Source organism: Camelina sativa, chromosome 7 (genome assembly GCF_000633955.1).
Source record: "Camelina sativa cultivar DH55 chromosome 7, Cs, whole genome shotgun sequence".
NCBI lineage: Eukaryota > Viridiplantae > Streptophyta > Magnoliopsida > Brassicales > Brassicaceae > Camelina > Camelina sativa.
This window is the reverse complement of record NC_025691.1, coordinates 9704590-9719867: the sequence shown is the minus strand read 5'-3', so window position 1 is coordinate 9719867 and position 15278 is coordinate 9704590. Positions and strand designations below refer to the sequence as shown.

The 15278-nt window shown below is 34.6% G+C and overlaps 1 protein-coding gene and 1 pseudogene across 1 annotated transcript; both read left to right on the top strand.

The window, feature by feature from the left end:
• LOC104700828 (inositol-pentakisphosphate 2-kinase) lies at window positions 4350–6887 on the top strand. The gene is made up of 8 exons (XM_019227592.1): window positions 4350–4402; window positions 4680–4784; window positions 4934–5143; window positions 5265–5412; window positions 5584–5627; window positions 5722–5832; window positions 5904–6509; window positions 6604–6887. The coding sequence occupies exons 1-8, from the start codon at window positions 4376–4378 to the stop codon at window positions 6706–6708; spliced, it is 1356 nt and encodes a 451-aa protein (XP_019083137.1). The 5' UTR covers window positions 4350–4375; the 3' UTR covers window positions 6709–6887.
• LOC104700826 lies at window positions 8858–12066 on the top strand (annotated as a pseudogene).

Below are 15278 nucleotides of genomic sequence, written 5' to 3'. Positions count from 1 at the left end.
TCAACAACTTTCCCATTTACTTTCAAGAGGTAAAACCTCTCAAGAGTTTAAACTCGAAGTAATCATAATCAAAATCACGGTCATATATGATTAATTTCACTGTCTAGACGAGCAGCGTTCTGAGATTGAAACCCAAAATAAAGCATGATTCAGCGATACATTACGTACATTGGAAAAAACACATTTTTTTTCATAACTATCCTACCTAGATTACTAGATACATGCTCATCTGTTAAAGAAGCCTTGAGTCCAGTTTTCTCATCGACATGGTGGGACTTGTATGCAACCCTGAAATTATTAATTCAAATAATATAATGAAAAATATATACTCAAAACAAAACAAGAAATAAAATTCCAATCATACGTCTCATAAAATGATTTGTTAGTGTTCTTGTGAAGGTTTGAGATAGCAATCCTAGCAGCAAGCTGAAAATAAATAAAATGGTTTAAATACAAGAATTTCAAGTCATTTATATTTATTTGGAAGAAAAAAAGGAAACAACACTGACGTACGTTACATCATCCATGTGGATCACTCAATTGTATCCAAGGCCATCATTATTCTAACCCCAAAAAAAATATAAAAATAATAAATAGTGGTTTAGAACACTTTTTTTAGTTTTTGATGTAAACTGATCTTGGTTCAGTTCTAAACTGACGTTGCAAGTTGTGAATGGATACAATTTTTTGCAAACAATTTTTCACAAATTAAAAGAGGATCTGATTGAGAATATATGGAATAAATTTAGACATTAAACTATTTATTAATTAAATAAAATGTTTGTGTGCTTTAATTAAGTAATATGTTTTTTTATCTTTAATGTTTTTTTTGTTAAAAAAAATTTGGTATTGTATTTTGAATTGTAGTAAAAGTTTTATAAGTTTGCAATTCAAATTTTATTTTATAAGTTTTATAATTGTAATATGTTTAAGAATATTATATTATTAAATCTTATGATCTTACATATGTTCTCCCAATAACTAACTTCTTAACAAAAGATCTTAACAAATGATCTTACATTATTTTCACAATATTTATACTCTAAGAACACCCAAAAGTGTTTTCCCTATAATGATGCCCTAAGACCTTCTCCATCGGAAGGTTTTAAGAGGGGTTTTAAGGGTTTTGTAGAAAAAAAAATAAACTAGTTAAAAGAAAAAATGATAATAGAGCCTCCTAAATAGTATATTCAAAATTGGTTTAAGAGAGGCTAAGTGTCACATTTGTGTTGGATGAAGAAAAAATAGAATAGGGAAAAATTTTATGCCAGATCGAAGGATTTTTTTTTCTCTCTGTCTCTCTCTCTTTCTTTAGTTCCGAATCGACAAAGGAAGAAGATGCACTCCATGGATATGGAATCAGTGGAGGTTGGGGTTGAAGGTGATGGGTATGGAGGAGATATAATGGGCGGAGGAGATTTCGCGATTAGGTAAACGATTTAGGGTTATATGAATTTTGATCCAAATTAGGGATATTTGATTTTTGATCCTCTATTAAATCAGGGTTCTTTAATTTAATCCTCTCTCAAATTAGGGTTCTTTAAATTTTGATCCTCTCTCAAATTAGGGTTCTTTAATTTAATTCTCTCTCAAATTAGGGTTATTTAATTTGATCATCTCTCAAATTTGGGTTATTTGATTTTACATTACATGTTGAATAAAACACGCAATTAGCTGATTGGAAAAGCTAGTTTCCCATCCCATTTTGGGTCTTTAACAGTTTGAACCGAGTCATTTGTTCGGTTACTACAAACTGATGATCATTTCTGTTGTTCATCAGGGTATGGGGTGGTGGCTAAACGGCGGCGTCTGGACTATACTGATGACAATGACCATCATTTCTTGGAGTTCATGGTGAAGCCAACAATCGTTTTTTCGACTGGAGGGTCACATACGGCATCATTTCTCCACTTGACATTCCTCTTAAGGTACATTTTTTTTTGTTTCTTTCCAAAATCAACAAAATATATATGGCGTTTTTTTCTTTTTTTTTTATAAAGGGGAGTTATGCTGTCAAGTTTTAGAAGGGGAGTTTCAAAGCCTTGATTCTAGCAATGGAAAAAGCTTGGAGACAAGGTCATGGGAAAGTCATCTTCGAAGGTGATATAATCAACAAGTCACATATTTGGTTAACAATCGAACAAGAAACTTCTCGGGTGCATAATTGGGTTCGAAGGGTTATATATATATTTCATGGTAGAATAAGTTTACAAGTGTGGAGTTTCAGTGGACTTAATAACAAGGCTGCAGACCGGTTAGCAAAAGAACATTTGCAACTTCATATGGGGTTTGGAACATACTTGGTATGTACCGCATTTTCTTGTAAACATCAATACGTAGGCATAATGAGGATGGTTACAAGACATGGAAGTAGCAGCATCGGCAGCCCACTCTTCGAGTTTAGTCGTGGTGATTCGGTTGTAGAAACGAACCGAGACTCGTCGAGGGTCACAATGGTAACTGCCAAGCTCATTGCTTAGCTTCTTAAGTCGCACTTTAATTAAAATCCTCTCCAAGTCAAAAGTTTCAACCCATCCATCGCGCCTCACAACGTATAGTCTCTGATTCATTTAATTAATTATTTAAAATTTAAATAAAAAATAAATTTAAAACTAATCACATATTAACATGTGTTTAACTAGTCTCTCAAGAGTTTTTCAACAATTCTCAAATGAGATTTCTTATATCTCACTTCTACTTTTTTTTTATCTTTTTAAAAAAATTGTTGAAAACTTTTGTGTGAATTTTTTACTACACATTCTTAGAAAGAAAAGAAATTTTAGTCCGAAATAGGATTTAATTAAAAAAAAACAAACAAATTGTATGTAATAATGGTGCGTGTGAAAAGGGTAAAAACAAAACCATGGGACAAGGAAACGTAGTTGACGAATCATTAAAGTATTTTTCGTTATAGTCGTCGAGGATTACTGCCAATATTTTCCGTGAAAATGTATTGAGAGAAAAGTTGGAAGAAGAAGACTCCACAAGTAGTTGCTGTTTCACGAGCCTTCCTACTAGTCTGTAACTTGGAGTAAGGGCCGGCCTCAACTTATCATCATGGACATGAGCTGGTGAACTAAAATTGGCCTTTGATTACAATCTAGGAGAGTACATATATATACACGCATGTTTTTCAAATATATTTTTCTAAGATTTGCGATAAGTGAGTTTATTAGTTCTTTGATAAATACAAAAAACTTCGATATTTTATTTATCATCGAAGATCTTGTGATCAACCGTATTCCTTGGTTCAGTTATTTTTAAAGTATTTCTTGGCAAAATTCTTTTAACTAAAGTTAATTGGTTGAAATAGAAAGAATGAAATAATTTGTAGAAAGGATTATAAAAATGTCAATTGTGACTAGAGAATAATATGCTACATGCAATTGATAAGCATGATTTATATATACTTTCAAAAGTTAGTACTACAGTAAAAAAAAATTTTATCCATGCTTGAGACTCAGATTTGGATGAATATTGGCCTTATTTATATGACAGAATCATAATAAAATAAACTTTATAGCTGGTATGAGATGTTAAACACATATTTTAAATATTGTTAAGTTTTAAACTTTATAGCCGGCACCGATGATTCAAATGCAATTTAGAGAAAAACAAATAAAGATGATAAGAGAATCATAATTTAAAAACTTAACAAAATTTACAAAATATCTGTAAAAGTAATTGTGAAACATTGTATGAATATTTTTAATTTAATAATTAATGTTAAAATATTTTAATTGTATTGGTTATATGGATAGTACTTTTTTTTGGACAAACAATTGTTTTGAGACATGAACATAATTATGTCTCTATTTCATATATGCTCATAATGTTCTAACCTATTTTGCCTTATAAATAATCCCTTTTAAATACTGACATTATTATAATCGAAGTTTTTTTTTCAAATAATTTTTAAAATATTAATATAGATGTCTAAACTTATTTTCTGTACATTTTCTCAATCGGTGGATATTTGTTGAACATTGAACCCTCAGAGACGGCATTGCTTGCAGTTACGTTAAAAGTAATTTGTCGTTTTTAGAAGATCAATCACATGGAGACTTGAAAAGTCTGAAGCAAAACGTTTAGTAAGGTGTGATTCTCATTCTTCCAAAATATAACGCAAAACTCAAAAGCATATATATATATACATATATATGTATGTATGTATATATTTCTTCTTCCTAAAGGTCCAGGAGTATGATAGTTTCTCGGCGCCATTAAGAGTCGAAAGAGGTTAGTCATTTTCTTTTATTGTTGCTATAGATGATCTTTTTTTTTGTTAACTTGCTATAGATGATCTTCCATTTTCTCTCTAGCTAACGTTTGATTCTTGACATTATTGTTGCTATTTTAAGAGAAACACAAACTGATGACAAAAGGCTTGAATATATATAAAGTTAGTTAGTAATCAAATGTATATTAGAAAGAAACTGCGTTACAGCGCATGACATATTTTGAATTTAGTGATACATGTAATGCAATCAATTTTTATTTATAGAGGAAGCGTGGTATATATTGACTATAAGACTATTTGTCATGACTAGGGCTAACGTTGAAAGGACTTACGCTTCGCTTAGCTTGTTTACCATTTGATCATTGCTCAAAAGATACGTTATGACTGTTATTTACGTAAAATATGTTTTTGTTAACCTGTTTTGGGTGTTTGTAATCAGATGGAGGAGATTGTTTTGGAAGCAAAAGATGCAGTTGATTGGTCATATAGAGGCGAAGGAGCTGTTAATTTAGTTCTCGCCTACACTGGATCCTCTCCCACTTGCGTACGCTAGCTAGTCTCCTCTTTGAATCTGTTTCTTAATCCCAAAGATGATTCTATATTTAAATTCATCGTTTATGGAATTAGGACGAAGTATATTTACATTGATTGCAATTTTGTTTTGTTTTCCTCTTTTATGGTATATATGTGAAGTTGGGAAAGGTGATGAGGATAAAGAAAAAGCTAAAGAAAGGGAATGAAAATGGAGGAGACACAAGTGGAAATGGTCTTACCAGTCTCGAAAATCTTATTTGGGGAGACATTAAGGATCTTGCATCTTGCCAAAACAAGGAGATGGTGGATTATTTGTTTGCCGAACATGTCATGAGACCTTTTTTGGGTCACAAATATGTTAATGTTGGAGTATGTTTCCCTTTTTTTAGCTTTATTCTAATGCGTTCTAACGGGTATAAGAATTTGGAAGTTGCATTTGGGATGTTTTAAAGGGATTTAAGTCTTGATTAATTATTTGGGAATGTTGTAGATTCGTCGTCTTGTAGCAACGGAGTTTCTTGAGTCTGTTGAGAAAATGGCGACATCTCAGCCTCTTTCTAGGCGAGCTAATCCATCCAGTGTAGATACTAACCGCACTTCGGTGCTTCTCATGGATGATTTAACACGTTTCGCCCACGGTAAATTAATTTTGTGTAGCCAACTACAATATTAATGAAGCTCTTTCTAACATTGTTTTACTTGGCTGCAAGTAAAAGTTGATGTGAGCTTGTATGCTGTCTCTTGGTTAACTCAAGTTAATGATGGATTTAAGCTATGGTTTTTGGTTTAATGATCTCCTCTGCTTTCAGGTCATGTTGAGGATGATAAACCATGCTTAACTGTTGAAATAAAGGTGTACATGATCATTATCTTGTCCTTTCTTTCTTTCTTTTTGGCTAACCATATATTGCTTTTTTGGCTTATATATATTTAACCTGATGAAACAGCCCAAATATGGATTTCTTCCATCTTCAAGTTTCATAGCGGAAGAAAATCTTATCAAAAAGAGTGTAACTCGTTTCAAAATGCAACAAGCTCTGAAGCTTAGGCAAAACGAGGTACTTTTTCTCTTACATCCCTCAAATACAAAATCCAACTTCGAAGCTAACACATTAAAGCCATGCCTCAGATATTAAAAGTCAGTGAATATGATCCCTTAGACCTTTTCTCTGGATCCAAAGATAGAATACACAAAGCAATAAAAGCGCTCTACGCAACTCCTCAAACCAATTTCCGTGTGTTCTTGAACGGTTCTTTGGTATTTGGAGGCTTTCGTGGTAGCAAATGCATAACAACCTCAAAGGTGGAATTAGCTTTTAACCATATACTCAAAGGGATCTTGAAAACCGAAGATGACGACGTATGTGCAAGTAGTTTCATAGAGCTTGTTGCTGAAACTATTTACGCATCTGGAGCTCTAGATCAGCTTCTACACGTTCAAAAGCTTGACAAATATAATATTGAGGGGGTGGTACACGCGTACTATGACTTAATTGACCAGCCATGTAAAGCGTGCCAAGAGTTGGAAAAGAGAAAATTGTCTAATCATTTTGGTGCCATGCATTCAATGTCACATGATGAAAAAGTAAATATTTTGAAGAATTTTCTAATATCTTCCACTGCAACGGATTGTAGTGTAATGGTAAGTATTAGATCAAGAGAGACTGGTCTGTCGAGTTTCTCTTCCCACGGTAATGTTCATCTTGAATCAACAAAGCAAGATTTTGAGTACAAGGTACATGTTTTTTTAATTACTTCCAGTCCAGATTTCTTTTGTTGAATTGTTTCTCTCTTAATGAAACTGAGGCCGGTCCACATATCGCTGGCAGGTACACTTCATTGATCTTGATATGAGACCTTTGAATAGAATGGAAGCCAATTACGAATCAGACAAGATGATCATGAAATCATACCTGGAGATGCTGAAGACGTAAGGAGATCAACCTTGATGCTTCTACAGAACTACAAGCCGAGAAGCAGATTTCGTATCTTAAAGAGGATGCATCCAAATAAGTTTTATTATGTTTCACTTAACGTAAAAGTTTCCTATTGTTTTCACTTGTATCAAGTCATAAGAGTCCCTTTACAATTGCTATACATGGTTTCAACAATATAAAACTAGATGACATGCAAAAAAATCTCATACTTGCTAACAAGATATCTGTACTGATGTGACTGTATCCCGTCTGTTCCGCTTGGTTCATTGTGTTTTCCGCTCCCCTAGCTGGCCTTACCGGTGAAGCCTTTACAACTTTCGAGACTTATTCAGCTTATATATAAGAATATGGAGAAACAGTGCAAAAGCATGGTCATCACCACTTCACCAGGATTCAGTGGGTTTCATTTATCTGTATAAGATTGTTTTGCATTAGTTTAAATGTGTTCTTTATCTTAAAGAACACTATGACGTAGAACCATGAAACGCACGGGACATATATGGTACTAATGGTGTAGCAAATCAACTTAATTGTATTCGAAAACAGAAGAGACTTGTAAATTACACAAAAACAAATCCATTTTACACTTAACAGGCCAAACGTACAAAAGACGTACTAATTGTCAAGAAGCTGATCCGTATTTGACGTATTTCTTGATTACCCAAGCAAATGTGAAGTAAAGAACTAATAAATTATAATCAAATCCGTATTGACATAGCTAAATTATTGAATTCTTTCAGCTAAAGACAAACAAATGCATCATTAAATCTGCTAAAAGAAGAATCTAAATTTCAGATTACAAACATGACAAGGTTATGTTTCTTTTTTGTAAAGGTTATTTGCGAAAAATACGGAAAAGACTATGAGTTTTAACGGAGAAGATAGGTTGATTTGTGATTAGATGAATATAGCATTTAAGCCCTGCGCTTATAATTAACGTGAAATAGTCGACAACAAAGTTTAATTGTTATGAAATTGCAACGACGAAAATATGAGAAATGTATATAGTCATATTGTTATGAGAAATATGACTATACAATGAAATTGCAACGACGACAATATGAGATATATTTCAACAACAAAGTTTAATAGTTATGCGTCATAAAGCTTTAATTTTTAAAGCCCAGTAAGAAATGTAATTTGTACTGAAAAATAAACCCCAATAATTGCTATGCTTCATAAACCTTAGTGTGGCCAGTTATTAGTAGTCGATGACTCATTGTAGTGTCTTTCATTATATAGTCGTCGGGGGCCACCAGCTTTTTGTAAAGCTTGCAATTATTTATTTTCGTGGAAATGTATCAAAGAGACAAGTTGGAAGAAGAAGACGAAACGAAATTATTGCTTGCCACACAGTAAGTAAGATAGAAAATGGATCTTATTCAAAAAAAATGAAAAAAAATGGATCTACTTAATAATTTTTTTAAGAAAATCAATCACATGGAGAGTTGAAAAGCCTGAAGCAGAGAAACTTAAATTACAGAAGCATCTCTCTTCTTCCCCTAAGACTAAGAGGAATCCTCAAAAACAGAAGCATCTCTCTTCTTCCTAAACGTCGACGACAATAGTCCTTGGCGCCATAGGTTAGTCATTTTTTTTAATTGTTTATTTGGTTTCCTTTCTTTTCTTTTGTATTCTAAGCAAATTAAAGATCTTTGTTTATGATGAACAATAGTTCTGTTTATTATAATTTATAAGTGTAATTTACATGAACGCTATATATTGTTAATTTACTGTAATGTTATATTTAAAAATAAACTACAAAAGAGTTCTATCTTATCGAATTTTTGTTCATATTTACATTTTTCCGAATTAGTATTACAAAATTTTATTATTTCTAGTTGTTTTAATATATAGAGATTTTATTGTATATGTTATAAAATTTTATTTTTGATATGTAAATTGAAAATAATAAAATTGTTAACATAAATATATATTTAGTCGAATGAATCTTTTTTTTTATATAAAGTTACTATAAATTAATACTTTTTTTTGATGTGATCGAATTTCATTTCCGTGAGCAAAAATTACACAAAATTTGATCAAATATGAAAGTCCAATCTTGCTTGTTTTACCACTTCAAACTTATGGCGTTTGTTCATGTAATAGTACGTAGCTTGATTCTTATTTTTATATTGCTAAGTAGGAGCAAATATGGCGGCAGAAGTTGTAGCTGGGGAACTTGTGTCATTTGGAATACAAAAGCTTTGGGACTTACTGAGTCAAGAATGCGAGGGATTTCAGGGACTCGAAGATCAAGTTAGTGGACTAAAGCGTGATCTGAAGTGGTTAAGATCTTTTTTTAAAAGATGCAGATGCCAAGAAACGTACAAGTGAGGTGGTGAAAACATGTGTTGACGATATTAAGGAAATTATTTGTGATGGAGAGGATACTGTAGAAACCTTTCTACTTAAGCAAAACCTTGGGAGATCAAGTGGAATCAAGATGCGGACTAGAAGGCTTGCTTGCATTATTCCAGATCGCAGGGAAAATTCATTAGATATTGCAGCCATACGTACGAGGATCTCCGATGTTATCGAAGAAATGAAGAATTATTGAATAATACAACAGATGTACAGTGATGGTGGGTATATGCAACCTCTGCAAGATAGACAAAAGGAGATGCGACAAACATTTCCCAAGGAATACGAAAGTGATGATTTTGTGGCATTGGAGGCAAATGTTAAAAAATTGGTTGGATATCTTGTGGAAGACGACAACATTCAAGTGGTTTCCATAACTGGAATGGGTGGTCTTGGTAAAACCACACTTTCTAGACATGTTTTTAATCATGAGGATGTAATACATCATTTTGATAGACTCACATGGGTGTGTGTCTCGCAAGAGTTTACCCAGATATCCGTGTGGCAAACGATCTTGCAGAATCTCACATCTAAAGAAAGGAAAGATGAAATCCTCAAGATGAAAGAGGTTGAACTCCACGGTGAGCTCTTTCAATTGTTGGAAACATCTAAATTATTAATTGTTTTTGATGATATATGGAAAGAGGAAGATTGGGACCGAATCAAGAAAATATTTCCACCGACAAAAGGTGACTTCTTATGGTAGTATATATATTCACACTAGCCAATTGTCATACGTACTCAATAAGCTAACTAACTTTTTTTTATTTGTTTTTTTTTTTTGTTATTGGGCAGGTTGGAAAGTGTTGCTTACTTCTCGAAATGAGAGTATCGCTGCGCCTAGAAACAAAACATATGTTAACTTAATAGCTGCCATCCAACAACAAACTTTCAATCTACCGTCACATCTCGCAGAATTTTCTCACAAGATCCCACAACATTACATGTTGATAGAGATATAAACAATCCAAAACTTCGATCTTTCGTGATAGTTCAGTTAAACGTGATAGGATATTGGAAGCTATCAGGATCAAGCTATAAAAGGTTAGAACTTTTGAGGGTGTTAGATCTCTCTAGAGCCGAGTTTCGAGGAAGGAAGTTAGCTTCTGGCATTGGAAAGCTCATCCACTTAAGATACTTAAGCTTACATGATGCTACGGTATCTCATTTACCTTCTTCTCTAGGAAATCTGAAGTTGCTTATCTATCTAAATTTAGATATTTGGGTAAAAATATTTGTGCCCAATGTCTTGAAAGGGATGCAAGAATTGAGATACCTTGCATTACCACGGACTATGCATGAGAAGACAAAATTAGAATTGAGTAATCTAGTAAAGTTGGAGTCTTTAAAGAATTTCTCTACACAGAGAGTAGCAGCTTGGAGGATCTTCGTGGTATGTACAGGCTAAGGACTCTCACCATCAATTTTTACGAGGAGACGAGTATGGAAACTCTATCTGCATCAATATTTGGACAGAGGAATCTGGAAAATCTAACAATAGAGGATAAGGCTAATTTGATGAAGGGAGAGTGGACTACTGTTTTTGATTTCGCTCATCTCAAAAATCTGAGTTTGGGATTGTGTATGCCAAGGCTTTCTAAAGACCAACATTTCCCTTCTCACCTTACAACCTTATCTCTATGGCATTCTCATTTGGAGGAGGACCCGATGCCAATTCTAGAGAAAGTGGTTCAGTTGAAAAAGGTTCGTTTATCTTCTAGATCTTTCAGTGGGAGCAGAATGGTTTGCTCGGGCGGTGGGTTTTCTCAACTGCATGAGCTTTCATTAGTTGGATTAGAGGAATGGGAAGAGTGGGTAGTGGAAGATGGCTCCATGCCCCTTCTTCATTCTCTGAGTATTTGTGAGTGTCCAAAATTAAAGGAGCTTCCTGATGGGCTGCAATTTCTCTATTCCTTGAAAAGGATGATTGTTGACCAGAAATGGGAGGAGAGATGGTCGGAAGGAGGATAAGATTATTATAGAGTCAAACACATTCCTTTTCTTGGATTCATTCAAATAGAATGAGGCTCTCAGCAAGTACAGATTATATGTACACAGGTAAATAAAATTTCCCAAGATCTTCATTTCATCATCATCAAGTACACAAAAAATCAGTCATTCAGAGAAAGGAGTACCTGTAGAACTAGATCGCGGATAAAATAAACTATGTTTGTTTTCAATTCCAGGAAAGTGAAACATACATGTGTTGGACGAATGGTCTAATTGTGACTCTCCTTGACGACATATGTGACAACAGAGCCAGTCATCTCATATAAAAAAGGTAACTCTTATGATCATTTCTTAGGAGAGATTCTGTTAGTATAGTCATTTCTCTTGTTACTCTTACAAAGTCCTATATAGTATCTTCAGTACAAGGTCTATTTCTTTCAGGGGAAGTCATGTAAGAATGAATATATTAGGTAATGTTCTTGTGATATGGTTGAAGAAACAATTGCAAAGATGGGTAAGAGATGACCATATAGATTTAGTGATTGTTGGTTGGGAAGACTTACTCACCTCTCGTCATCTCATTTCTAAAGCCAAGAACTATAGTATGCAAGTTCTGTTTAGCTCATACTGTGCCTTTTGCTGTAGTTGTAGACGGTCTTTGTTTCTTAGGAAAACTCTGTTGAATTTTCATATTGCTTTCTTACATGCAGAGACTCCAGGGGACAAGGTGATTAGCTTTTGAAGCCTTTCTGTGTGCTAATTAAGTGGACAAAACTCTTGTTTTTGTGTGTTACAATTATAAGAATCTGAATTTTATGGAAAAATATCTGCTAAATTCGGACGCAACGTGCTATTCTCAAGCTTGGCATTAAAGCAACAGAGAGAATTTGATTGAATTTTTATTTCAAAATTCTGTTTTTTGTAGATGAATTGTTGTCTTGATGTGTATTCTTGTATAATCGATCAGACTTTACGATTTCTATTGGAGTTTCATGACAAAAGAACAAATTTACATTTTCATATATCAACATTGGTTATATATTGCTGGTGTAAGTGATGATGATATGTCGACCTCAACACTCATTTAGTCATTTTGCTGGATCATTCCAAATTGATATTGTATCACAGCTCTAGATGGCTTTTTTACTTCTTTTTTTTGTTTCTTTTATCTCGTTCTATCTGAGCATCTTTGTTTCTCTTTCTGTGATCAGAAAATCCTGTGTTTTTAGAGTTTTAAGAGTAATAGTGTGGCTGTAGCTATGTTGAGTGTACTAGAGTCATGAGTGTCTTTAGGAGTATGCTTTTGTGTAAGTGTGTAGTGTAGTAGTATAAGAGTATGTGTGTTATGTAAGATTAATCCAAGTTTTATAAAATGTAGTTTCATAAAGAAAAACGTTTCTCCTCTTTCTCTCTAAAACAAAGAAAGAGTTAACTGTGAGAGTTAGAGAGATGAGAGAAACAAACCTCTGTTTGTAATTGTGAGTGAGACAGAGGTGTAGATGGGTGAATGTCAACAAAAACTACACATTGCGGTGCAAATATTGATATATACGGTGTAAAGGTATAGAGAAACACAACACACTGATTCACACTTGGAACGCGTCAAGTCAACGCTTTTCTATTCAATCTTATTAACAAAATTTATTTTTGATACAATTTTGTCTCGACCCTTACTCAACCTATTCTACCCAATAGGATTGATCCCGACTAAGAATGAATCTAAGACTTTCTCTTTTCTATCTAACACAACACCCTGTGTAGATCTAAGAGAAGACAACTCACCCTCTCTCTTTTTATCTATAAGAGAAGAAAACAACCCTCTCTCTATCTTATCTAAACTCTCACCAGTGTAGATCTAAGAGAAAGAAAAACAATTCTCTGCGCACTTTATCATCACCCTGATTAACGTCACAGAGAACTGGGAACACCCCTTCTAAGCCTTATCTTTGTGGCTTCGAAGTTTACAACTGTATCCATATTCTAGAGTGCTCAAATTGGCTCGTGGCCTACTCCTAAAATATATATACACGACTTGAGAAACCCTAGAAGGGATAAGGAAACTGCTTGCTCCTCAAGCTTATCCTTTCCTTATTTGTTGCAGAGAATATTCTTCATATCTCCAAGGATAAGGAAATTGTTGACTGCTCAAACTTATTCTTTCCTTATTTGTCGTGGAGAATATTTTTCATATCTCCAAGACCAATCTTGTCTCTATCTTTAATGCCAAGTCATCAACTTTCCTCGACATATCATCACATCCACTCATGTCTTGCCACGTCAGCTCACACATCCATGTCAGCAACCCGGGCGCCTGTGAACTGATGAAGCTTCCTGATTGGTACAACGCTCTGTTCGGTACAACGACTTGTTCCTCACAGCGAGTTGTTCCAGAATCTGCTTTTACAATCTCCCCCTTTTTGACTGAGTTTGATACTCAAGCATCTCTCTGGTTCATCCTGAAAAGACACTCCAACAAACACAAGCCAAAAAACAGAACAAGCAACAACTAGACAAAACAATAGTCATTATCTAGCAAAATCAATCAATAGCTTGTTCAAACAGAACTATGATTAAGAACCTAATAATCAGAAACCCCAGCGGGCTGCAACGGAAACCATGTTCTTAATAGCTCTCTAATCAGACTTAATCAATTCGCATATTCTCAATCATTAGCAACCTAAGATCAACCAAGTAATCAATTAAGTCTCTCCCATAAACAATGATTCTCCCCCTAAACCAATTCTCCCCCATAAATCCAGAACTCCTTAACATTAGGCATTGATTAGAATTATATCAAAAACCAGAACCAAAATCATTCTCCCCCAGCTTGAGTGATCAACTAAGTCAAAAACAGACATATGTGTCACAACAGTATACTGAGTTATGGGAATCACTTACCTGCTAACAGTGCTTCACATCCTTAAGCACTTTGATGATCAGTTTCGTCGCCTATTGAAACAGCTTCATGTTTATAGGCATTTTGACTCTCCTTGCAACCACAACTGGATGTTGGGCAATAGGACGCTAATAGTCAAGAATTCGAACATCAAGTAGCTTCTTGATCGAATCACAATGTGAATGTGATCATACACAAGCTTTGCAGGAAAAAACAGTCCCTTGTGTATCATGTTCTACACTTATCAAATCTCTGCTTCATTGGAGATAACCTTCATTCTTGCATCTAAACCAGTTTCTTTGAATGATTCGACACAGATCTTGTTGCCCTTACATGTCTAGTACCAGCCTAGACATTTTCTTCACCACAATCAAACAGAGAGTTGATTGTACATGTGAAACTCCAAATCCATAGTTCTTTGAAAAGAGCATTCACTATCTTGATCAAACCCCTTGGCACTTGACAGAGTAGTCCAAGAATCTCACACACCTTTGCTGAAGCAAACACATTCCTGAGAAACTCAACAGTTGCATGCAGCATCATTAAGAGCAAACACGATCGTCCGTTTGTTAACACAAAATTGTCCAAACATGCATGTATGATGATGACCAGAGCATCACATCTCCGTTGTCCATGTAGACACCTGAACTTCACGGCGATTCAGAGAGCTATGTCACCCTAACAGATCAACCCTATGTCGATTCAGAGAGCTATGTCACCCTAACAGATCAACCCTATGTTGCATGTGCCTTTGAAATACTTGACACTCCTTTCAGCAGCTTGCATGTGTGATACTAAAACACTCACAACTTGCAAGTACATAACATATGTCTGGTTTGCTGTTAAAACACATCTTCAGACAACTGATCAGCCCACCGTACCAATTACCATTTACACAATCTCTTGAATCATCTTCTAAGATAGAACATTTTCAACTCACATAGGTGTGGCTTCATCTTCACTCCTTTGTTACTCACATGCACTGATCAAACCTCGTGTCGAAGTGAAGGTGCTGAGGCTAGCAAACTCTCCTTAGAGCTTTGTATGATCACTCATGCATTGTTCTCCACAACTTGTCCACGTTTGTCTCTTCTACAACAACATCTATAGACATAGTAACCACCTCTGTAGCTTCGCCTGTCTGAGATATATCACATTGTTACATTTTGAATCCATTTGCAAAGCTTTGACTTGCCACGCCATTAACAGCACCCGAACAACTCTGTGTAGTAGCAGCAGACACAACAACTCTGCCCTCCTGAATCCTTCCAGCAGCTTCTCGATGGAAGTGATTCTCACAGTTTCCTGACTGCTTCAGCTTACACTTAACAACAACTAGTTAATGCACTTCTTCTGA